At 43.9% G+C, this 22724-nt stretch overlaps 1 protein-coding gene across 2 annotated transcripts in view; it reads right to left on the bottom strand.

The window, feature by feature from the left end:
• Positions 1-1080: 1080 nt before the first annotated feature.
• ssh2a (slingshot protein phosphatase 2a) overlaps positions 1081-22724 on the bottom strand; it is a 30873-nt gene continuing 9229 nt past the window's right edge. Inside the window, exons 1-14 of one of the 2 annotated variants that reach the window (XM_019885852.1) lie at positions 19457-19963; positions 12031-12143; positions 11574-11638; positions 10740-10861; positions 10280-10345; positions 10143-10208; positions 9660-9854; positions 7948-8041; positions 7495-7623; positions 7263-7309; positions 6136-6282; positions 5845-6045; positions 4849-5752; positions 1081-2774 (exon numbers count right to left, since the gene is read on the bottom strand). In XM_019885852.1, coding sequence (XP_019741411.1) covers positions 1419-2774; positions 4849-5752; positions 5845-6045; positions 6136-6282; positions 7263-7309; positions 7495-7623; positions 7948-8041; positions 9660-9854; positions 10143-10208; positions 10280-10345; positions 10740-10861; positions 11574-11638; positions 12031-12143; positions 19457-19584 — 3633 coding nt within the window. In that variant the 5' untranslated portion in view covers positions 19585-19963 and the 3' untranslated portion in view covers positions 1081-1418. Of the gene's footprint in view, positions 2775-4848; positions 5753-5844; positions 6046-6135; positions 6283-7262; positions 7310-7494; positions 7624-7947; positions 8042-9659; positions 9855-10142; positions 10209-10279; positions 10346-10739; positions 10862-11573; positions 11639-12030; positions 12144-19456; positions 19964-22724 lie in introns of those variants that run through there. The other variant, XM_019885853.1, reaches the window with a different exon arrangement.

The raw sequence follows: 22724 nt of genomic DNA, 5'->3' as shown, positions 1-22724 counted from the left end.
AGATTTGATCAGCAAAACCTAATGAACCACTTTCATCGGCTCCCTACTCCCTCACACTTCAATTCCGATGCTCTCATTACAAAAACACCAAGTGGCGCTTGTGATGTCTTTTTTTCAAATAGACTTTATTATGACATACTTTAATGTCACCCTTTCCTGTTTAAATAATTGAGTGAGAGAGGCCCTGGTGGCCTCTATCGGTGTTTAATTAGCCGCATGAAGCAACAGGGTAAAATGTCAGCACTAACAGACCCCCCCAACCCCCATTGAGACGTGCGGCTGAAGTTCACGCGCAAACTGCATTCTCGATCTTCACAACGACGGTGAAGTGCATTTACTGTCCAGCAGATGGCAGTAGATGTGGGTATGTGCGTGTGTGTGCGTGCCGTGCGAGAGAAGTCACAATCCAGTCAAAACAAGCCAACGGTGTTTATTAACTGCTAAAGCACTGAATTAAAAAAACAAAAACAAAACAAGTATTGAACGTATTCCGCTTTGCCCAGGTTCAATTAAAACATGAATTAAAGACATTTGTGGGAAAAAAACGACAAGAGACCATTGAGCCTCCGTTGACATCAGTGCAAAACATTGTCGTAATAAAAGAATATTATCAAAACGGTAAAGTGCATGTTTTGAGAAAAGCCCTCTTGTTGGAGTTTATACACGTTGCAGTGAAGGTCTGACTCACTTACGCACGCGCTCGCGCGCACAGACACACACACACACACACACACACACACACACACACACACACACACACACACGGCGCACACGATACCAAAAAAAAAAAAAAAAACCAACGCAAACATGGAGTGCGTAGTTCATTGTGTGCATGAAAGGTTGTCAGTCCAGTTCAAACACATCCAGTAGTTGACATGAGGGTCTCTTAGGAACATACTTTAGAATTACCCCTCTCTCTAACACACACACATGCACACACACACTACTGAAATGTTCTCACAATCAGAACGAAAAGATGGGTGTCAGTATAGAAGCATTTCAGTGCAATGTGTGAGAGCATTTCAGTGTATGACATGGAGGTGTTTCAGTTGCGTGAGGTAATCTGGACTTCAAGGGAAAGCCACTGAAGCTTTTATTCAATCATCGATATTCAGTTCAAGGTTGTCTTCATCCATCCGTCCGTTCGCACGATTGGAAGAACCAGTGCGCACCAAAAGAAAAAGTATGTGCTAGTGCCCCAGTTGTTCTACGAGTGAGCCGAATTGTCTTGCTCCTGAGGACAGAGTGCACTAGAGTACATGGCCTTTAAGATATCGAATAAATGCTCAAATGGCGATCCATCGAGTCATGTCACGAACGATTTCCCACACACGCAGTCGTCATTTCATTGCAAACACACCTGTCACACATTCCGTTGGCACACGGTGCCGAGTCCACTCGTGTGCGTTCCAGTGAGGTCACATGGTGTTGTAAAGCAACGTGGCGGTGGCCGCGCGCTGCTTTCTCTCGCTGACTTTCCGCAAACGTCTGGAAGAGTGAGCCCTACCCTGTTGCCGTGACGACGTCGTGAGCGAGCCATCCCCGCCGCCCTCTGTCTCTTCCCGCTCGCTCCTCTCAGGGGAGCGGGACAGCGAGAGGTCTTCGGGGGACAAACGTGTCTTTTGGGGGCTATAGTTCCGCGTGAGAACTTTCTGCTTCTTCCATGTGTCGTCCAAGTGGGATGGTGAGGTGGGGAAAGAGCGGCGGGAGTGCCCTGCCGCCGCCGCCGCCCGGGCGTGCAGCCTCAGGTCAAGGTCGCTGAGGTCATTCGCTGACAATTCCAGGCAGTCCAGTTTAGCCAAGGAGGCCGATCTCTTCATAAGAGAAGGCGGGGTGAGGCCCGCTTGGCGGATGCGAGCCTCAAGCTCGTTGGCGCGGTGCCATCCCGCCTGCTCGGGGAGACTCTTCCTGTCTTGTCTGAGCTGCCGGGCTGCATCCGGGTCGGCGCGGAGCTCCGCTTTCATGAGGTGAGGCGGCCCCGTGTCCGGCACCTCCAGGCCGCCGCCCTCGTGGAGGAACGCCTGCAGTTCTCTCAACGTTTGGCGAATCCTCTCCAGCTCCTGGCTGCCGCGCGCCAGACGCTTCTGGTCGGCGCAGTCAGGATCGCAACTCCTTCGCACACTGAGGGACTCGAAGTTCTCATCGGGGTTCGACTCCTGGATTGTGACACCGTCCAGACTCATTTGGAGCCCGCTGTCTCTTTGGGATTGGGCTGAGGTATGTAGACATGAATCGACTGTTTGCGTATCATATCTTATATGGCTTAGAGGATGTAGTGGAGCACCAAACATGTGGCTGATCGAGGTGTTTTGGAGGTTGGCTGTTTCTGAGCTGTTCAGTTCCTCGGCGGTGGTCTTGCCCTTGGAGCAGCTCGGATGGTCGGAGGATTGGACAGGAGGGTGTTCGCCGCACGGCGAAGGCAGCGGGGAGCGCTGCGCCGCCGCCATCTCCATTTCCTGCCTCAACTTCTGCTCCAGCTGCTCGGTGGCCCGTCGCACGGAGCCGGCAGGCAGGTCACACGGCGGTGGCGAGGGGGACGTCGGCCGCGACTGGATTTTGGGCTCCGCCCCCTCAAGAGGATCCGACCGGACGAGCGGAAGGCCGTGCGAGGGTGGAGGGACGGGCGACGGGGAGGAGGGGGCGGGAGGAGTTAAGGAAGTCGTCGGGTGACATATGGCTTCGATTTCAGTGACGATATGGCGGACTGATATTCCGTTGTCGTGATGAGGCTGATGCGGACTGTCGGGGCTGAGCTTGTCATCGCTAACCTCAGACTGCGGGAAAGAGAGAAGAAAACATCCGGCTTGTGAGTTGACATCACAACCACCGAGTAAATGTCAGGCCGGTAGGGGAGGCCACTTTGTTGAGAAGACATTTGCTTCTCGTCCAGTCAGGTTTGATCCAAAAGTGAACACGTCATGTTTTCTGGCGCTTCGTGGCACAAGTCAACACATGTAAGTCATTCGATGTGTTGTGTTTTTAACCCTCCGGGCTCGATACTGGTCGTTTATGTGCACCACACTGCCTTTTTTTTTTTTTTTAAACAATTTTAGGTGTGTTAGTAAAAATGTAATCATATTTCAAAGGAGTATGGATTTTGGTATCATTTTGTAGCTCTTTAAATATATCAATAATATTCTGTTGACAACAAATTGAACCTTTTGGCGCTATAGTGGACACTTTTAGCCGATTGAAAGCCCTCAAAACTCCATTTTTAATTCATTTTGATTCTAGATGCAACACTTAACGATTATATTTTTTGTGTGTGGTTTGTAACAAATTAGGCCATTTATCGTCTTTTGTCTTGTTTTTTTTTTTTCTGGATGAGAGAGCAATTTCATGTAAGATTTCGAGTTTCCCAAAGAGGTATTTAATGACTTACTGAGCAAATGAGCGAGGCAGCTTTGATTAGAAGTGGAGGAAGCCTCTGCTGACCACGAAGAAAAATTAAACTTTAATTTAAGAAGTGGAAGCACCTTCTGCTAGCTGTAACAAGGCTGTTACTGTACTGGTACTATAAGAGGAAAAAGGTGGCACGGAGAATACATAAAAAAAGGTCATTCATTCATCTTTGATTTCTAAATTGCGCATTGTGAAAAACAAATTTTTAAAAAAAGGTTAGGAATTACAGACAGTCTCCTGGTAGACTTTTACCACTCTACTGTCGAAAGCATTTTCAACAAACTGTATTACGTCACCGTATGCAAACTGCTCTGTTGCGGGAAAAAAAAAAAAAAACACACTACCGAGACTTGTGAAAACTGCAGAAAAAGTCATTCCCTTCCACCATTACGTGACATTGCCAATAGCCGTTATTCCACGAGAGCCAGGGACCATCAGTACAGACACTTCTCACCTCAGTCATCACCTTTTCACTCTTTCGCCCTCAGGAAGGCGATACAGATGAATTACATCGCACACCACCAGATTCATCAACAGCAAGCCATTCGCTCTCTGAATCACCATCATACATCATCGTCACCAGCACATTCCATATGTGGGGAAATGAATCTTTTTTGAAATGTGCCTATTGCCCACAAAGATGACTGCACTTTAATACATTTTCATCGAAGCAATTTTCAATGTTATGTTACATTTTGTGTGGTTGCTGATGATTGAATGTTGCTGTGGTTTTTATGTGGAGGTTTGGGTGGGGGTGGGGCATGTGCAATTTCATTGTGTTTTTATGCAATGACAATACAACGAAACTAATTGAACTCATTCACTCCCAAAGACGTTTTTAAACGTCTTTTCAGACTTGGTCCAGAATTGGCTAGTACTGAATGAGTTTTAATAGGTTTTTTCGAAAATGACGGACAGGACACAAGTCCATTTTCCAAAAAGATCTGTTTTCAAGGCCAGGAAAGCACCTTCAAAACATGATGCTTACGTCTTTGCACAGAAAGGTTTAAACGATAATATTTTAGTTTTGAAAAACGGCCACTTGGAGACTCGTGACCAAACGTTTGCTATTCTCAGGCTTCAAAGCCTTGTTGTTATGACCCTGTTTTTACAGTATGTGTTTTTAGGGTGGCTGGTTGGATGGCGCATGTAATGAGGGGCTCTAGAAATGTGGACGAAAAAACCTTGAAGTGCACCCAACCTACTTTCAACATATACTGCTAGAGAGAGAGAATGAAAATGAGCTGATTCTTTTTCTTCAACCCTCCACTACGGTGTAATGATGCAAGAAAATACCCACCCACCTTTTTTTTTTAAACTATAAACCTATATTACTGTATAGAGACGGCTGAAAATAAAAACAGGTGATACGACTGTATGGAGACACATAAAATTTCTAACCGATATTACTGTTTGGAGACAGGAAAAATAAAAACGGATTGTCACCTGACTTCTGCTGTGTTCACTCTCCTCATCTTCCTCAGTTACTCTGTTCTCATCGCCGTCCAGGGAGGTGGTCTTTTGCTCTGATAGCGTCTGCGTTCTGTCTTCCTGGGCTAAGCCCAGAAACTTCTCCCTGGCGCTGAAGAAGTCGATGCTATCGGAGCTGTGGTTGGACGATGAGCCGTCTGCTTCACTGCGGCCGTCCACTTCGTCGTCGTCGTCGTCGTGAAACTCGCTGGGGTTGTTGTTGTCGTCGCTGTGCCCGGTTGAGGAAAGCAGAGGGATGTTGCCGACCCGGCTGGGCGGGCTGAGTTTCTCACTCTGCAAATCTGATGGCGACTGTTCTGAGGTGTCTGAGGACATCGCCGTGATGGGAGAAAGGTTCGCAGAGCTGCTTTGCTCGGGGAAGTGAAGGAACAGTTCCAGCGGTTTGTTCTCTGTGTTGGCCATCGGTGTTGTCTGAGCCTTGTGAGCACGCTGGACTTCAGGAGTTGGGGGGAGGATGTGGAGCGAGGGGGGAAGCTCGGGAATGATGGCGGGAGCTGAGATGACCGCCTCCGCTGCATTTTTTTCCTCTGGGATGAGCGCGGCCGCGTGCTGTTGTGGCGAGGGGGGCGGGAGGGCGTCGTCGCAAGCCGTTTCGACCGCCACCTCAATTGGCAAGTCGCAGGCATCGTTGCAGTGCATGCGGAGGTCAGAGGTTGATGTGCGGGCGTCATCAGGTTCTGAAACCAGAGCTTGGAGCACAGCCACACCCAGAAAGTGATGCAAGGCAGGGGAGGAATTATTGTTGTTGCTCTGGGAGTCGGAGCGTCCCAGGGAGTGAGATGAGGATTTACATAATTCTGGGCGATCTGACAGATCGCTATCTGAGTGAGAGCGCCATAGTTTATTATGCCTCTGTTTGCTGGGAAAGGACAGAAAAAAAAAAAAAATTCAGAGTAAATAAATGTGAGCACCGATACAGATTACTCGCAGGAATTTTCATCAAAATCCCACCTGGCGAGCAGGATTCCCTGATATTCTTCCAGCTGCTTCATGAAGGAAGGGTTCGGTTTGGTGACGGCTCGTCTCTCCTTCACATATTCAAAAGCGGCGTCCAGCGACCAGCCGTACTCCTTCATCGCGTAGGCGATGACAGTCGATGCCGAGCGGCTCACGCCCATCTTACAGTGAACGAGACACTTGGCACCGGCTTTCCTAGGAGAGAAAAGAACATTGTCGTTTTTAGGCAGCAGCTGGGGGGAAAAGCGAGTGTGTGTATTTGTGTGTGCATGATGGCTGGCTTACTTGGCTTTGCTAATGAACTTGTAAGTTTCGTTCCAGTACTCCAGCAGGTTGGTGGCCTCCTCGTCGTACACCCGGATGTTGTGGTACTCAAACATACCCGGGAAGAAGTTGTCTATCTCTCTCGTCACATTAAGGATGTAGCGGACGCTAGACAAGCAATGGGAAGATAACCTTTAAATCTCATCATCAATTCATATTCTCTGTCCAACGCTTTGTAAATGCCACACAACCAATAAACTATTGATAGATAAATCGAATGCAATTATGGAAATGTTGCTCTTATTCATTGAACATGTGTGACGTTCAGCTTCCTGCTTTGTTTTCTCTTTCTTGAATCTTTGCAACCACTTAGAAAGTGTAGCAGGGCAGGTTCCGACATTAACAGTGACCCGAGAGCCCGGGGCTACCGCATGACTGTGTTGCGCCACCCAAAGCTGACCGACCGGGCCACCAGTCCAAATTTCAGAAATAAATGTGATGACATCAACACATTTTTGCATTTTTGCTTTTTTACTATCTTTTATACCTGAAGTTTTATCCCCCCCCCCAAAAAAAAGATCAATCATCTTTGCTTTTTTTACCCCCGCATTGCACTAGGTACTCGCATGCATTTTAGACACTGCATCTACACGTGTCATAATGTCATCCACGGGTGGGCCTTAGATATAAGGATGTAAAAAAGAATTTGAATCTGAAAATCAAACTCAATCATTCTAGTTTTTTATATATCAAGATATGGCATTAAATAGTATTTATTTTTATTTTTTTTAAATATGTACCAATTGAACCGATTTTAGCCACTGAGACTATACGCCTCACTAGTTCATGCACAGGTAAGCCAGAATGTATAATTCTGAATTGTGTGATGTATTGTTTAAAATCAGGGCCAGAGCAAGTTCTGGAAGGGCCAATGCAACTTGGCTTATAGTGGCCCAACACGGCTTAATATATGTAAATATATTATTTGCATCGTTCCAACAAATTAATGCTGTGGGATGAAGACTGCAAAGAATTTATGTAAAATTGAGAGAAAAAAAGAAGAAATATATTTAAAGAACTGATGTTGTTTTTGGGTGAAATTCCGAGCTTGTGTGTGCTCCGAGTGACAGTGGGGACAGATGTCTTACCCGCTGTTTTGCAGCTCCTCCAGGTTGGAAGCGTTCCACTCGGAGCCCTGGAGACAGCACGGCTCTTGTCAATATTAAGCTATCGGATGTTGTGCGACAAGCTCTTATTTGACACAGTCGCTGTGACGACCTCGAAGTGAGCCAAGTCTTATTAATCATTAACTAGAAGATGATGCAACGGCAGCCAGAGTCATGGTAAAAGAATAACAAAAAAGGCTTTGGGGGTTCTTACCAGGTAAACATGTTCAAAGATCTCTGTGGGGCTGTCCATTTGTCCAAGGATCACAATCATCTCATTGTCTATGAACTCCTTAAACTCCCTCAGATTGCAGACCATGTGCATCTCCAGCTCTGTGCGGATCTAGTCAAATAAAATACGGCACACCAAGCGGTCAAAATAAAAGCGTACACTTGACCAAATGTGCGAGAAAATCTTGAGTTCCTGTTCAAAATCACCATTTTCGATGGCCTGCTATGCCCTACAGCAAAAATATTCCCACAAATGTACAGTCGGTCTAACCCATACTTAAGCACTGTTTAAACGCATTCTACATTATGTCCGTAGTGTAGTCGGGGGTGACTGCTCAAAACCTCATTGCGGCGAGTTGAACTGAACTATACAAGGAGACGAAAAGTCGGTGTGCTGCACCTGCAAATACGGGACATGTGATCTCTCGCTTCTCACCTCTTTGCTGGTAACATTCTCCAAGTCCTTCTGCATCATGATCTCCCTGAGGCGCATCTTGATAAGTCTCTCCGTGCGCTCCCTTTCTGTGGGCCTGTGAAAAAAAAAAAAATAAACACACATGTATTTAAATAATTAAATCACACAATCTCTTCAACATGCACAAGCATAAAAAGAAGTGTCATGGCGTCCGTTCACTGAATTGTTTGAGTGCCAATGAGATGGCTTATTTCCACAAAAGAATGAGCGCTTTGTCCAATTCTCCGAAAGTGGAGTGGGAAGAGAAAATGTGAGTGTCAGACACGACAACGTTTCCTGGTAGAACACTCCTGCAATCTTGTCCGGTGCCATTTTAGACATTTCGCCATTGAACTGATGATTTCAAATGGCCAATTTACCTTCTTCAAAGTTCCTTGCGCCAAAGAATTGGGTCAAGCTGAGGACGTGCTGTAAAATGCCGAGTCAGTAGGCTTGTTTATTTGAGTGCAAGACGTGTTCTTGAGCGCTGCGGAGTAATTTCTCCGGCTTGAGAATGGCTATTCTCCTTTGCCAACAAAGACATCGCATACCGCCTTGACTGAACCCTTCAAAAGCTCTGCCTGGCACAACCACAGACAGCCTGAGGGCACTTGAATACAGACACCCGCCCCCGCCGCCCGAAAATTCATTTACATATGTATGACAACACGATTACTGGTGATGATAAAAGACAACCCATTCTCTGCCTCGGTTGACTTCACTTTCAGTGACATGAAAACAGCAGAATATCACTGGGGAGTTTGTGCTTAGATACCAGATTGATGTGTGCGTTTGTGTTTGAGTGTGTGTGTTTAGTGGTCATAAAACATGGGTGGCCACCTTATGAAGTCCAATCGAAAACAAACAACCCTTGCTGGGAAAGAGTGACGTGTTCATGTTCCCAGAAGGGCAGCCTGTACCTGTGTTTTTTTGTTTTTTTTTGGGTGGTTTGGGGTGGGGGGATGGGGCAGCTACGTCGTGTCCGAACAGAAGAGATCTATTTAAATCATCCGCTGCCGTTGAACGTGTAAATGTACTTGCCCGCCACCTGCTTCTGTCTCTCCAGTGTTGCTCTACTGATCTGTGTCTGGACTCTACTTTTCCAAATGTAAATCAAGACAGCGAATGGCTCAGTTATTCTGGACACTCCAGAATCTCGGTGAGAAACACACACACGATCCAAATACGTAATGGGACGCACATGACTACATGACTAGGCAGAATGGAGGGGACTTTCTTTGGCATTAGTAAAGCCATAAAACCTTATGGGACTGTTGACAACTTTGTCATCGAGTTTGCCAACGAGTTTAAGTGTCGATAGCTTAGCCCACGTGCCCGTTTATTTGGTCTTCGTCTATGACGCCTTTCCGTTACCCGAAGGTTCATAGCAAACACGTGGACGCTCTTGCTCAGTGTTCTGTGGAAAATTGAGCAACGAACCTGAATGTGAGAAGTAGTTAAGCAATTCTCTGAGACGTGATGTCTGACTGAGGACATACCCTGCCTGGAGGTGGTTTTCAGTAAACATACACGTAAGAGAGATGTTTTCGCTTAATTGTTTTCTAACTGTAGTAAATTTAGTTCGTGAACACTCAGTGCTGAATAATACGCAAGCGTGAACGGCCCAGTGGAAAAAAGGCTAATTATTTTAAATGGTGGAAAATTTTATGAACGTAAGTTACTCTTCTACTCACAGATCGGTAAAGAGAACAGGTGAATTGGCACGATGTGACTCAACATCCTGCATGGCGTTCCATTCGTTGATGCAGAACTGGTTGGAGGAGATCCTGCTCTGATAATAGCTGACCCATGTCAGGAACAGACTGCCTGGGTAGTAATTGTGGCAGCGGGCAACATCGCACGCTTTGTGGAGTGACTGAAGAGCCGACCTGATGGGGGAAACAAAAGCAAAGCTTCCCAATCAATATGGAGCTTCTTCAAAAGGTCATTATGTGGCATCTTAACCAGGGAGATGTGCTGAATGGGCGGGACCAGACTGCAGAGTCGTGTGTGGAAAGTGTACAGAGGTGACAGAACACATTTCTGAATTAACAACAAAACAAGGAACGAAAGCATGAAACCACATATAGAAAGCTCTCACTACTTTCTTATGTTCGCGGTGAAAATCCTTATAGCCATAAACACGTATTCAGAGCAAAGACTAAAATGATGCTTACCACATCGCCTGGACTGAGACTGGCTTGAAAACATGAACTCGATTCACAGTGGACACGCTGAAACCTCTGCAGAGGGAAAGAGGCACAGTTTCAGAAATACGGACAACTTCCAGCTCAAGGTGTAAACCGGGACGTACCCATCGCCATCCAAGTGGATCAGAGTGTCACTCCACAGAGGCAAAACCAGGCCCACTGTACAGCAGCTATCGGGGACATTCAGCATGTCAAATATCAGAGAAAATGGTTCCACGTATTAGAAGAGAAGAGTACCGTATTTTCCGCACTATAAGGCGCTTTGGAGTATAAGGCATAGCTTCAATGAATCTCCTATTTTAAAACTGTTTTCATGTATAAGTATAAAATACTACCGCCAAGAAATCAGAATGCTGATCCATTTATAAGGCGCATCGGATTATAAGGCGCACCATTGGCGTTTAAGAAAGTGGAATGCTTTTAGATGCACCTTATAGAGCGGAAAATACGATAGCTTCTATGTTTTCATTGGAATTTTGATTCCCAAAAAACAAACAAAAAACATGCTTTTTCACTGCTCATTTGCAAAGGGCGGGAACCCTCTATCGCGATTTTTGTGCTAACCTGTCAGAGGAATAGAAGTCCATTCCAAGAACGATGCATTCCTCTGTGTCCTGCCTACCATTGGTGGAGACCACCACCATGTAGCGGGTTACCTGAGCGTAGGAACTCTCCAGACGCACAGCCTTGACAGATCAGGAAGAGAAAAAGACATTTTTTTTAAAAAATGAATCAGACTTCTTTATGTATGTGATTAGCACTTTCGTCATGTTCTTGCCCCGTTTAACACAAGCTGTGCGTTTATCCTAAAATGAGAAGTGAAACGCAACAATGCTTACAATCGGTAGTAGCATAGTAGCTAAAATGTGCACCCCCCCAGGATGCGATTGGTTACAAAATTGTTGTGATCAATTCAATCCAAACCTTATTCATTACGTACATTAGCTATTCGATCACAGTCACCCTAAATTATACACAGTATTTGAATATGTGTTTATGTCTTTAAACTGTATAGGTATGAATGCAAACATACGGGTGGAATCTTTGTACCTCCAAAATCATCACTTTTCAGGAGACTCAAAAATGTTTTTTCAAATATCGCCGAAGAGCGAAAGTCATTGCCAAAACTTTAGATCGGTCAATACTTTGTAAAAATAACACCCACACAGGTGGACTGACCAAGAGAATAAATAGACTTGATTTTAATGTATTTCATTTTATTGTTTGTTGAATCCATCAGTGGGCAATTGCACAAGTCCACCAATCACTCGTGGCAGGTTTATGTAGAATTGAACACATTTTATACTTGAATTCATGCTACATGCTTCTACTCCAGTTTCGTTTGCCACGTTGCAGGTGTTGCAGCAAAGTATGTTAGTGTGTCTCACTTATACTCACCAGTCGGATTGTGTCTTCCGGCCGCAGCACAGTGAACATAGTCTGAAGATGTTTCTGGAGATCTCCTAGCAAAAACCAGATGCATTTAGTCTTGGTTTATCCGGGCATTCTTGACAGTTTAACGTAAACATCAGAACCATAATACTGTGTCATTTTGCCTTGGGCAAATTTCAGCTACACTGTCTTCATTTTGTCCATCTGGAAATACTGCAGTGAGCCTTCTTTGTTTCAAAATATGGTGGCATTTTGAGAAACGTTTTAATGTTTACAGTTTTGCCACATCCTACACCAATTTAATTTTATTTATTATTATTATTTTTTTAACATTATGTAGCACATGGATTTTCATCATCCAGCAGCAAATAGCCCCCAGGAACCAACAGTAAGGTTCTAAATAAGGCTATGAGAGCTAATGAGAAGGAGGTCATTGTTAATGCTGTTTATGTATATCTTTAACCTGTGTGCTTGTTCCAGCGCTGGCTGATGTGAGGTCCAGAGCTTGGCGTGGGACTATTTCCTCTCGGGAGGAAAAGGGCTGCTCCTTTTACAGTGAGGAAGCTCTCGCTGATACTGTAAGAGAAGGTAAAAAGTGGTCATACACTTCAAGCACTGGATGGATGAATGGATGGACGGACACACACATGGACACGCACATGCACACACAATTTCTCCATTTAACAAGCAAACTATGTTGTCAGCCATTTTAATACTTGCTGGTAACTAAGATGAGACTGCTAAAAAAAGAGCTAAGATATCAATTGTTTAATCAATTTATGTCATTGAGTTTATTGTCACATGTCTGAGTGGTGTGGTCCCAACAATGATGTCATTGTCACAGCTCTTGATTCATGCTGACTTGGCAGGATTCACCCCAAATCAGAACAAAAACAAGCTAAAATGTGAACTCAGAACACAATGTTCTCTGCTCCTCCACACAGCTGGATTACACACACTGAACGCATTCACTGTAGCAGCTGTGAGCAAAGAGGAATAGCGGGACTGGGAGGAGACAGAGGGTCTGAGAGGGAAGATGAAGCCAGGCCCCCCCTCCTCCGCAATGTTTGATAGGGATAAACGTTGGCCAGCACCCAAATCTCTGGACCAAAGTTGATCTTCTGTTCCCCTTTTGAACACTTAATCGTATTAAGCATGACCGAGGTCACTGCTTTGAGGGCGATACTGTACGTTATAAAAGTGAGAACAGTGTTTTGGGAGACAAAAGACAGAGGGTGTGTTCTATGCGGAGCATGGAAGTGTCAGGAACAGTTCTCTTTTTTTGTTAAGAGGCACCATGTTGCCCGCTCACCTTAAAGATTCATCAGCCAATAACGACAGAGTCAAATGACACTTGAATAACAACCACTTGACCAAACATGTTTGAGCAATTTGCACACCTCAAGGTAATGAACGCGCGTACAGCTTTGCAGAAAAGCCACAACTACAACTCACGGAGACTGCTGTCAGTCGTAATCACCATCCAGATGGGGCCCAAACTCAAAATAAATTCCATTGTTATTTTTAACACTTATAACGCGGTCAAGATCAAATGTTCTCTCATTTTGAATTTGATGCCTGCAACAGGTCTCAAAAAAGCTGGGACAGGGGCAAAAAAAAAAAAAAGACTCGGAAAGTTGAGGAACGCTCAGATCAGGTTGAAATAGTGGAGTGTCATGAAGGGATATAAAAGGAGCGTCCCCGAAGGGCTCATTTGTTCACATGAAAGGATGACGTGAGGTAGACTACTTTGTCAGCATCTGCGTGAGCAAAAAGTCCAATCGTTTAAGAACAATGTTTCTTTAATTGCAAGGAAAATTGTGATGTCATCACTGACATTCTATGATATCATCAAAAGATTCAGAGAGATGTATTTTGTCAATCGCAAAAACTTTTCACGCAAGCAGCAAAGGCTGAAAAACGACATTGAATGCCGATCTCTCACAGCATCAAAAACTCACAAAGAACTTTACCAAAAGTGGAAAAAGCGTGCTGTGGTCTGACGAGTCCACATTTCAAATTGTTTTTGGTCATGGTGGATGTTGTGTCCTCTAGTCCAAAGAGGAAAGGGGACCAACCGGATTGTTGTCAGCATAAAGTTGAAAAGCTAGCATCTGTGATGGCATGGGGTTGCGTGAGTAGCCATTGCATGGGAATGCTGAAAGGTACATCCATGTTTTGGTTGGGTGGGAGCAACATATGCTCCCAGTCCAAGTCTTTTTCATGGATGGCCCTGCATATTTCAGCGAAACAATCCCAAAGCACAGCAAGGCTTCGTTGTTGAAGAGTGTGAGGATTATACTGGCCTGCCAGGAGCCCATACAAGTCACCCATGTGTGCCACATTATGAAGCGTTAAATTCAACAATTGTTTAGCAATTGAAGTTCAGGCAAGACTGGGAAGGAATTCCACCCACAAAGCTTCAACAATTAGTGTCCTCAGTTCCAAAACGTTTAGTGAGTGTTGTTAAAAGGAAAGGGGGCGTAACAGAGTGGTATGCATGCCCCTGTTGTTTGCACCGCATCAATCATGATCATTTATATTTTTTTAAATACTTTTTGTTCTTCTACGTCTCCCTTTCATTATTTTGCTGCTGTAAATTGGGAATTTCTCCATTGTGAGACAGATCAAGGTTTTCTTATCTTTACCCCTAAGCATTTGTTTGATATCTTACTATATGATAGGGCAAAGCATACTGTGCGGAATTTTGAAAGAGCTCTTGCCATGGATGTCATCAGATTATTCGAGAACCTGATTTTGTGACTCACGACCAGTACAGTAGGAAGAAAAAAAAAGGAACCAGAGAGAGAATATAGAGAAACTTGGTAAACCTGTTCTAGTGACCGGAAATACGGGTGGTTTCATCGCCACTGGGGTTTGTAAGGAAGATGAGGAACTGACACTTGAAACGTGTTGAAACACCACAACTCACACACAATGTCAACATAAAAAGTCAAAACCTTTCGCAGGTACTAATGGTTTGGTTTACCAGCGATGATTTCTTGTTTCTACTTTACACTCACTGAACCTAGTATGCAGAGTTCAAAGGGTTCTCGAGCGGGTCTATTTCAAACGCTTCCACTTGTGTAAAACCGAGTTTTTAGGCAGCCTACCATCCCGCTTATTCCTCAGTAACTTAATCGCTTCGGTCCTCCAGCCATTCAATCTTCCTTCCTGAGTTTTGCTGAGACCACGGATGTATAGCATGCAATTGCGATGGACGGACAAGGCCGAGAAAGAAAAACACAAAACGACAGCCATGTGCAGTGTTCATTTCCCGCAACTTAGCCAACCCTTGATCCAGCTGTTTCCTCTCACTCCCCCCTGCATCACATCCTCTTTTGCGCATTCCGCACGTCTTCCAATTTGGTCAATATATTCAATTCCACAGCAATGCAAAGCTATGCTATGGTACACTGTCATCATCAGGAATACATCCTTCACTGCGAGTGGTAAACGGAAGGCTGTGCCCGTCGTGCACAATCACCCACTTTCAAACCCTGCACGGAGAATGGAATCTTAGCTTGAGAATTGGAGAGGTTGTGGGGTTGTATGCTAAAGGACGGAAGCTAAAAACAGACCGGTCCTTTAAAAGTGTCGGCTATTGATAGATGGCATTCAGTTCGTGTCAGTCACTTACTGTACATAAAATGCTTTTGTGGGTTCGCGATGACACAACACGCTGCAGAAGTTCAAATGGGTCGCCTGCATTTGCAAATTAGGAACGTTGTGGAATCGAAGGCTATGAGAACTTACACAGGGTCCTCTAACCGCATTACAGGTGTCTAGTGGGGGCTAATGCAATGTGGAAGTAAAAGTTGGAAAATGAGTAATGGATGAACTAAATACTGAACTGTTTCCTTGCCTCAGGTGCCAAATGGCATGTTCATGCAGGGTTTGTTTTCTTTGTTTTGTGACAAGGGCAGTTCTCGACCTGCTTCATTTTAAGTACCGTAAGATAAATTCTGTTGTAAATTGTTCTAATATAAATAAAGCGGACTTGACATGGTAGGTGAAAAGGCTATTTAAGATACTGGATAAGTTAGGAAGAGTCTCCATTGGATTTTTATTTTTTCAGCCATTGAAGAATAGAGGCAGGGCGGCATGTCAATCAGTCAGAGACACAATCATCACTATGTAAGGGCCACTCTACATGGCAGGCAGATAAGTGAACCCCCTCAACCAGCCTGTGCCCATATTAGTCACTGTGAGTTGGGATAAATTTAGGGCTGTGCTTAGTGCAGGGAGAGGCTCATAAGGCTTGAAACTTGCATGCACCCCGTGGGAAAGACCATGGCCATAGGTGCATGTTAAGCCTTGCTGCTTAAAGGGCTCACTGTGGAAAAATGTGCTGGAGGACGGTGAAGTTCCAAATGGAGTAGTGCAACACTCGTGTGAAAACCTTTCATTGGAGGCTCAATCTGTTATGCATCCCCACAACACCAACGCCAAGTTCTGAATTCCAGTCTGACTGCAGAGTACTAGGCAAAAGGGGACTTGCAGGGAGGCAGCAAATGTCGGAAGTCTGCACATAAAACACACAACTAACAGAGGTGGGCATTTCGTCAAAACTGACTGAAGGCCTGTCAATCCATTAATGACAGACGTCCGTTTTGCTAAAGAATGACAGGAAACCTATATGGAGAATAGCCGACACCTATTAATAGAGAGTTGCATGTTTCATTTTATTATTTACAATTTCAAACAGTTGGCAGGTGTCTTAAAAATAATGTCTCTGTGACGTTCTTTAGTCAAAATACTCCAAGGATGAAGAATTACAGCACACTTCCACACAATTTCTAAGCCTCTAGAATTCATCCTAATGGGGGTCGGGTTTAGGTTACTAGCTTTTGATACCAAGATGACCAGGGGCATAGGTAACGGGTCTAGACGAGTCAACCGGATCATACTATTTTGGAAAGCTTCCTGCTTCCAAAATACATACGCTCATAAAGACTAAAACATCATGAAAGCATTTTCACTCATGGGATTAACAGTGATTGGACCCGTGGATGTGGCACATGCAGCCGTCACATCACCAAATAACAATCCTTGCTCTGCTCACTCGCGGAGCTTGGCTGACCATTCGAGTTGATGCATCTTTTCAAGAAGTTGAAGATGTGAGTGAACATAAATTGGAAATCTTCTCCCCAAGCTAGCTGGGCGGTGAAACTGCAGGGGTGGTATTATGTACCGGTAAATTTGCACACCACTATTCCACAGTGAGGTCAATTTAAGAAAGGCTTGCACACAGACACATTTTTGGAAATATATGTTGGAAGCACAGTAAATATGTACATGGTTGTGTCTACAGAATGAAAGGACAAGCACTCCAGAGACCCAACTATTTGTTTTTACCAGCAATGAAAAAGTCAATTTTCCTTTATGTCCCCTGTCATTAAATAATCAAAGTTTTGACCAGACCCCAAAGCTCCTCCTGAAATCATATTTTTTCATTGTACTTAATAACATTTGGTAACGAGGCTATGCTTTGTCAGAACAGTCATCGGTGAATTGCAGATGTAACAAACTTTGAATGAGAACATTAAAAAAAAAAAAAAAAGATATATTGCAACAGCTCTGATCACAAGCTGTAACTGCATACTGATGACCACTCACAACTTCCCGTGATGCAGGTCACGCGCCATCGTAGAATAAAAGGTGACCTGCTTTTTAATTTAATTTTATTTTATTATTTAAATACGTTTTTTGTGCAGTGTACACTAGCACAGAAATATATAATATTAATAACACGCACACAGACACACCAACCCCCCCCCCCCAACTTCCCCTACTCTCAAAATGTATCAATGGCTATTCGTCCATTAGATTAGTTGACTACCATTTTAATAATTGAGTAATCATTTCGAACTACTGTTTAATTTAATATCGTTTATTCCTGAACTCCTCTGAGATTGGCAGCTGATGCAAAGTCGCCGTCAGTCCTTGTTCCTGAGTGGGAATGTACCAACCCCGAAATGGGCATGTATTGGAATAATGAGCCAAAATCCTACATCACAACAACAAATTCAAATCAGAGCCGTTTGCCTTTAATCGAACATTTGCAACCAGTCCACAAACTGCATACACTTAGAAAAGGTCACAGTCTTAATTTGGTAAATCGTGGGAAAAAAAACTTTGATTTTGATGAAAGGGCGCCTTTCATCAAAAAAGATTCAAAGGGCTTCCTTCACAGGCAAAAACACTGCAATCAAAACTCGAGCTGCCCTTGACTTCCCCAAACCCATGACAGAAGGCAATTTCTCATGGAGAGCTCTGCCAACTGCTGACTGAACAAGAATGTTACGAAACACCCAACAAAACACAGACAGGGGAGACGCATGAATTGATTTCCTGGAAAAGTGGATTAAGTCACTCATGAATCAAGTATTCAAGCCTTTTCAACCCTCAGTTTTTTTTTCTCTTTGCATGATCACAAATATCTGTTCCACATGAGTTTAGACTTTACAATAAGCTTTTAAACTATCCCTTGACATATGCATTTAGTAAGCAGGTGGTCCAAAAACTGGTCCTAAAGAACACCCTGCGTTCTGCCGTTGGCCAGTGTAGGAAGGATCTTGGAGGTTTAAGTAAGTTATTTTCAACTAAAAAGGAAACATTTTCTGTTTCTTGAAGTGGCTGCGTTACAGCACTGATGTACACTCCAACATGTTTTTGAAAAAGTAAATATGAGGCTTGATTAAGTGCTCTGGACAACATGAGGTGTAGACAAAGTGCAATATCACAGTACGTACACTTGATTTAGCAGTGCCATTATGATCAAACTAGATTTTTCATTTCTTGAACTATGACGTTTTTTCTTTTGGCCAAAGTTAAATTAGGAAACCATTCAAAACCCATTGAATCGGGACTCACCGGTTAAACGATAAATGAATAGCCAACACAGATTTTGGGTGAGTCCGAGATCTACTAACAGGTAATACTGGACATGGACATCAATCAATTATTAGGCTTTTTATTTTAAGTTAGCCCAAGGAAATAATTATGGCAACTGACTTGACTTTGAATGGAGACTGGCCTGACTGCTGTCACACTGAAAATGTTTGGTATGTAAATGCACATTGACCCAATCAAATCTGGAGAGCGCAAGAATATTTTCAGCACGTATGTGCACCTGCACACCACTTATGCACCCCTGTATATGGTCTAACAAAGACCGCATATTTTGTTCCATTTTTTAAAATTAAAATGTGGTCAAAACCAAACGCTAAAAACTGACTAAAACGGATGTTAAAGCTGTGGGTGTTTTTTTTAAAAGGAACAAGTAATGTGACAAAACCGACCTATTTCATACAGGCGGGGGGGGGGATCTTTGGAATACCACGATACTATTCCCTCAGTTGCTACCGGAGTATTCGTGGTTGTATTAAGTTTAAAAAAAAAAAAATAACACTGGTACTATTTCTCTCCAACTAAAACACACTGCATTAGACCATCGGCCAATTCCCCACTCTCTCTTCTCAGGTGGTCTAACATCAAGCAAACAATGCCTCATATATGGCCCTGTAAGACACATGCTCAGTACAGACAACTTTCTATGTCTCAATAAGGTCAAACAGCAGTGATGATGATCATGACGACGATGATGAGTAAGACCGTGGCTGCTACGTCGACAGGAAGTACACTGAGTACATGCAGAGAGTATATTGCAAAACTTTTACGAATGTCACAATTTCCAAACATGAAACATCCCACCCAAATATATGAACACACACACACACACACGCACACACACACACACACACACACACACACACTAAAATCGGTTGTTTTAAGTTAAGCACATAATAATACAACGCAATACAAAATAATAAAGGGCAATAAGGGAGAAACGTGATTCCCAATTCGCTATATAAGAAACCACTTACAGTTGGTTGATTCCATTATTTGAAACCACCGCGTCGTCCGTGAAGTAAGGCACCATTTTGGCCCCGCAGCAAGAGCAGAAGCTGACCGCCGACGAGTTGTCAGAGCGGGACACCGTGCCGAGGGTCATGTCGGCAGCTTCGTGGAGCCCGGGCAGGAGGAAGTGGACAGATGTCAGGTGCTCTCCGGTAGAGGCAAAAACTTTTACTGTACTCCCCCACGCGTCTGCTCCGCCATGGCAAAAAGACACGCTCCGAACCACTTCCCTAAACAATAGAGTGGTATTCCGTAACAAAAAAAAAGAATGCCAGCTGAAATAGATGCGAAGTTTGTTTCCCGTCTCACAAAAGAGACACCGGGGATTAGCACACAATACTTCTACTCAGTGTTGTACAAGTCTTGATTCGTTATCTTTCTGTTTCCTAAACATTATGTGAGTTTTTTCCCCCACTCAAATGTGGCACACGACCGGTTTGTACAGTAGTGGGACTACTGACAGGGTTCACTTCATTCCAGTCACAGCAGGGAAAATTGCAAGGCACGTGCTGTGGGCGGGCAGAACGAGGACAGCCAATGGGTAAGAAGCAGATGGGACAATGAGATGGGGAGCCAATGAGAACACGAAGAAGGCAAGCCCGGCGAAATAGGAAGCCAATGACAGCGCGAGGTAGGCGGGCCCAAGTGCGGAGCCAATGAGGGCAAACGAGGAAAAAAAAGAACAAGCTATGCTGAGCCATTTCTGCAACCATTCGAAGCAGCTGATCACACTGTTTACGTACTCTTCTCTGCCGAACGTGTGTTAATCCAAGTATTTACTGGCAGTGCATCGAGTGGTTGATTGTCCAGCCACCGCATGGCTTGCTATAAATACCACTCTCAGTGCAACGCCATGAATCTTGGAACGCCTAATAATAGCCAGACGGGACCCTACTAACCTCAAAAAGACAAACGATAAACGGGGTCAAATAAAGTAGTATCGTATGCTACTATTTGTGTTATTTCATTGTACTGGGAAAAGTGGATAATAATACCCACTAAATTACACAAACAAATGCTCAAGCCAAAGTCTCATGAGTTCATTTGTAGAAGTGGATAAATCTGCACGAGTGTTTGACTTGCCTTCGAGATGACTTTGGCCTCTCCACACCCAAATCTTGTGCTTCTTACATAAGAAGCAAAGTAACATGTGAAGTAGACATCTGGAGTCATCTGCTGCTTAAGTGGAATGTGACCCCATGTGGAGATGAACACGCACTGGTCTTCTCAGCTAAGTTTGAATTGAACAAAGTATAAATTACAAATTAAAAAAAAGTAGCATACCAAGTTAACTTAAAACGCTTCTTAACCTTCCATTGCATGCATTCGTTTGAAAAGAAGTCTACCTTGGAGCCACTTATGTAAGAATAGTACTGTAATCCTGTTTTTGTGTATGAATTACATGTACTGTGTCTCAAATATTGCCTTGCATGCAAGCTTTATCTGCTTCCACGTTCCCAACAAACTTTGTGGCCAACACACTGTTTAACTCAATTGTGTGATCCAGGCTTCCTCAAAGTAAATGCTGTTATGTCATCTCTCTGAAATGGATATTATTATTATGTTTTTAATAATGATAATTCAACCTTTTATGCATTAGACTTGCTTGACTTTGTTGAGGAATGTTTAGAATTAAAAAAAAAAAAGAAAAAAAAAAAGGACTGTGGGATTTGGAAGCCGCGCGTTTGCTCACATGTTCATGGACTAGGATAAGGTTGGGGTTGGGGTCAGGGGCTCAGGTTACACTCAACCACTGCCAGAGTGAAAATTAATTGAAAATGTTAATTTAAATTAAACCCCAAAATATCCCCACCCACCCACCCCTAAAAGGGCTTGTATTGAAAGTTGGATGTGTTGTCCAAGTCCCTGTGCCCACAGATCACAATTATTTTTTTGTCCCACACCGTTTGTCCACTTTTTACCTGGATGTATGTGACGTCAAAATAAGCATATTCTCAAAGCCGCTTGGTAGCTGCAAACACTCATCCCTATCTACGTAAACTGTTTTGACTTGATATGTATTTACATCGCGAGAATAGCACAGTGTATCTCGTATCCTTGTGTAGAAAATGTCCAGTGCGTCCTGTCGACAATTGAGCTATTTTCGTGTTTGTTCAAATAACTGTGATTGGCTTCATATGCGTGGCCAGAAGTAATTTACACTGAGTGATGAGACCTTTTTTGAATTAAAGAGATGTTAAAATTAAATAAGACACACACTGTAGCTCGTTCTTTTTTGACAGAAAAAAAAATGTTTTGGGGACTTTTTACTAGCCCCCTCACCCTACCCCCACCCCCCAAATAAAATAAAATAAATACAGATGGTATTACTTTGTGACTGGATTGTCAAGGGCGCGGAGGGAGAACTTTCACCTGCCAGCACAAAGGCTTCGCAACACATGACAAGGCTAAAAATAGATTAGCTTTCGAGCTCACATACAAACTATGGCAGCACAGAATGATCCAGGAGTGAACAAGGTTGAGTTTGCTGCAATGTCTTATTTCACGGATCCGTTCGACGACGTCATTGATAATTCGTCATTGAAATTATGAAATTCCAGGCGATCGGTGATTTGGTATAAAATACTAAATATCGAACGATTTCGATCCACTCGTCGGATCGGTGCGAAGTCAAATAAATAGCAACCAATGAAAAACCATATAGAGGCATAGTTTGGCAGGAATTTTGTTATTTTTTTAATATATAATCTATGTAACATAACTATCATTTTCATCCATTCACCATCCATTTTCTAATCTGTTGATTCTCACGAGAGTCGCGGGCGTGCCGGAGCCTATCCCAGCTGTCTTCGGGCAGTAGGCGGGGTACACCCTGAACTGGTGGCCAGCCTATCGCAGGGCGCACATAGACAACCACTCATACTCCCAATCACACCTAAGGGCAATTCAGAGTGTTCCATTAACCTGCCAGGCATGTTTTCGGAAAGTGGGAGGAAACCGGAGTATCCGGAGAAAACCCACACAAACAAGTGGACAACACGCAAACACCCCACAGGAAGGTCGGAGCCGGAATCGAATCCTGCACCTCTGCAATGTGAGGCAGACGTGCTAACCCGTCGCCCACCGCGCCGCCCCCTCATTTCCAATGAAATAAAAACAAAACCAGCGGTTCTGAGCAATGTATGTACTTAACGTCAACCGCAACTCATAATGAATGTTGATATTCAACATTGCTCTCTCCGTGTGACCTGCTCAGAATAGAACTGATTACAT

The sequence above is a fragment of the Hippocampus comes genome, unplaced genomic scaffold (genome assembly GCF_001891065.2).
Source record: "Hippocampus comes isolate QL1 unplaced genomic scaffold, H_comes_QL1_v1.1 scaffold29, whole genome shotgun sequence".
Lineage (NCBI taxonomy): Eukaryota > Metazoa > Chordata > Actinopteri > Syngnathiformes > Syngnathidae > Hippocampus > Hippocampus comes.
The sequence above is the reverse complement of the archived record's forward strand: the minus strand, read 5'-3'. Positions and strand labels throughout refer to the sequence as shown.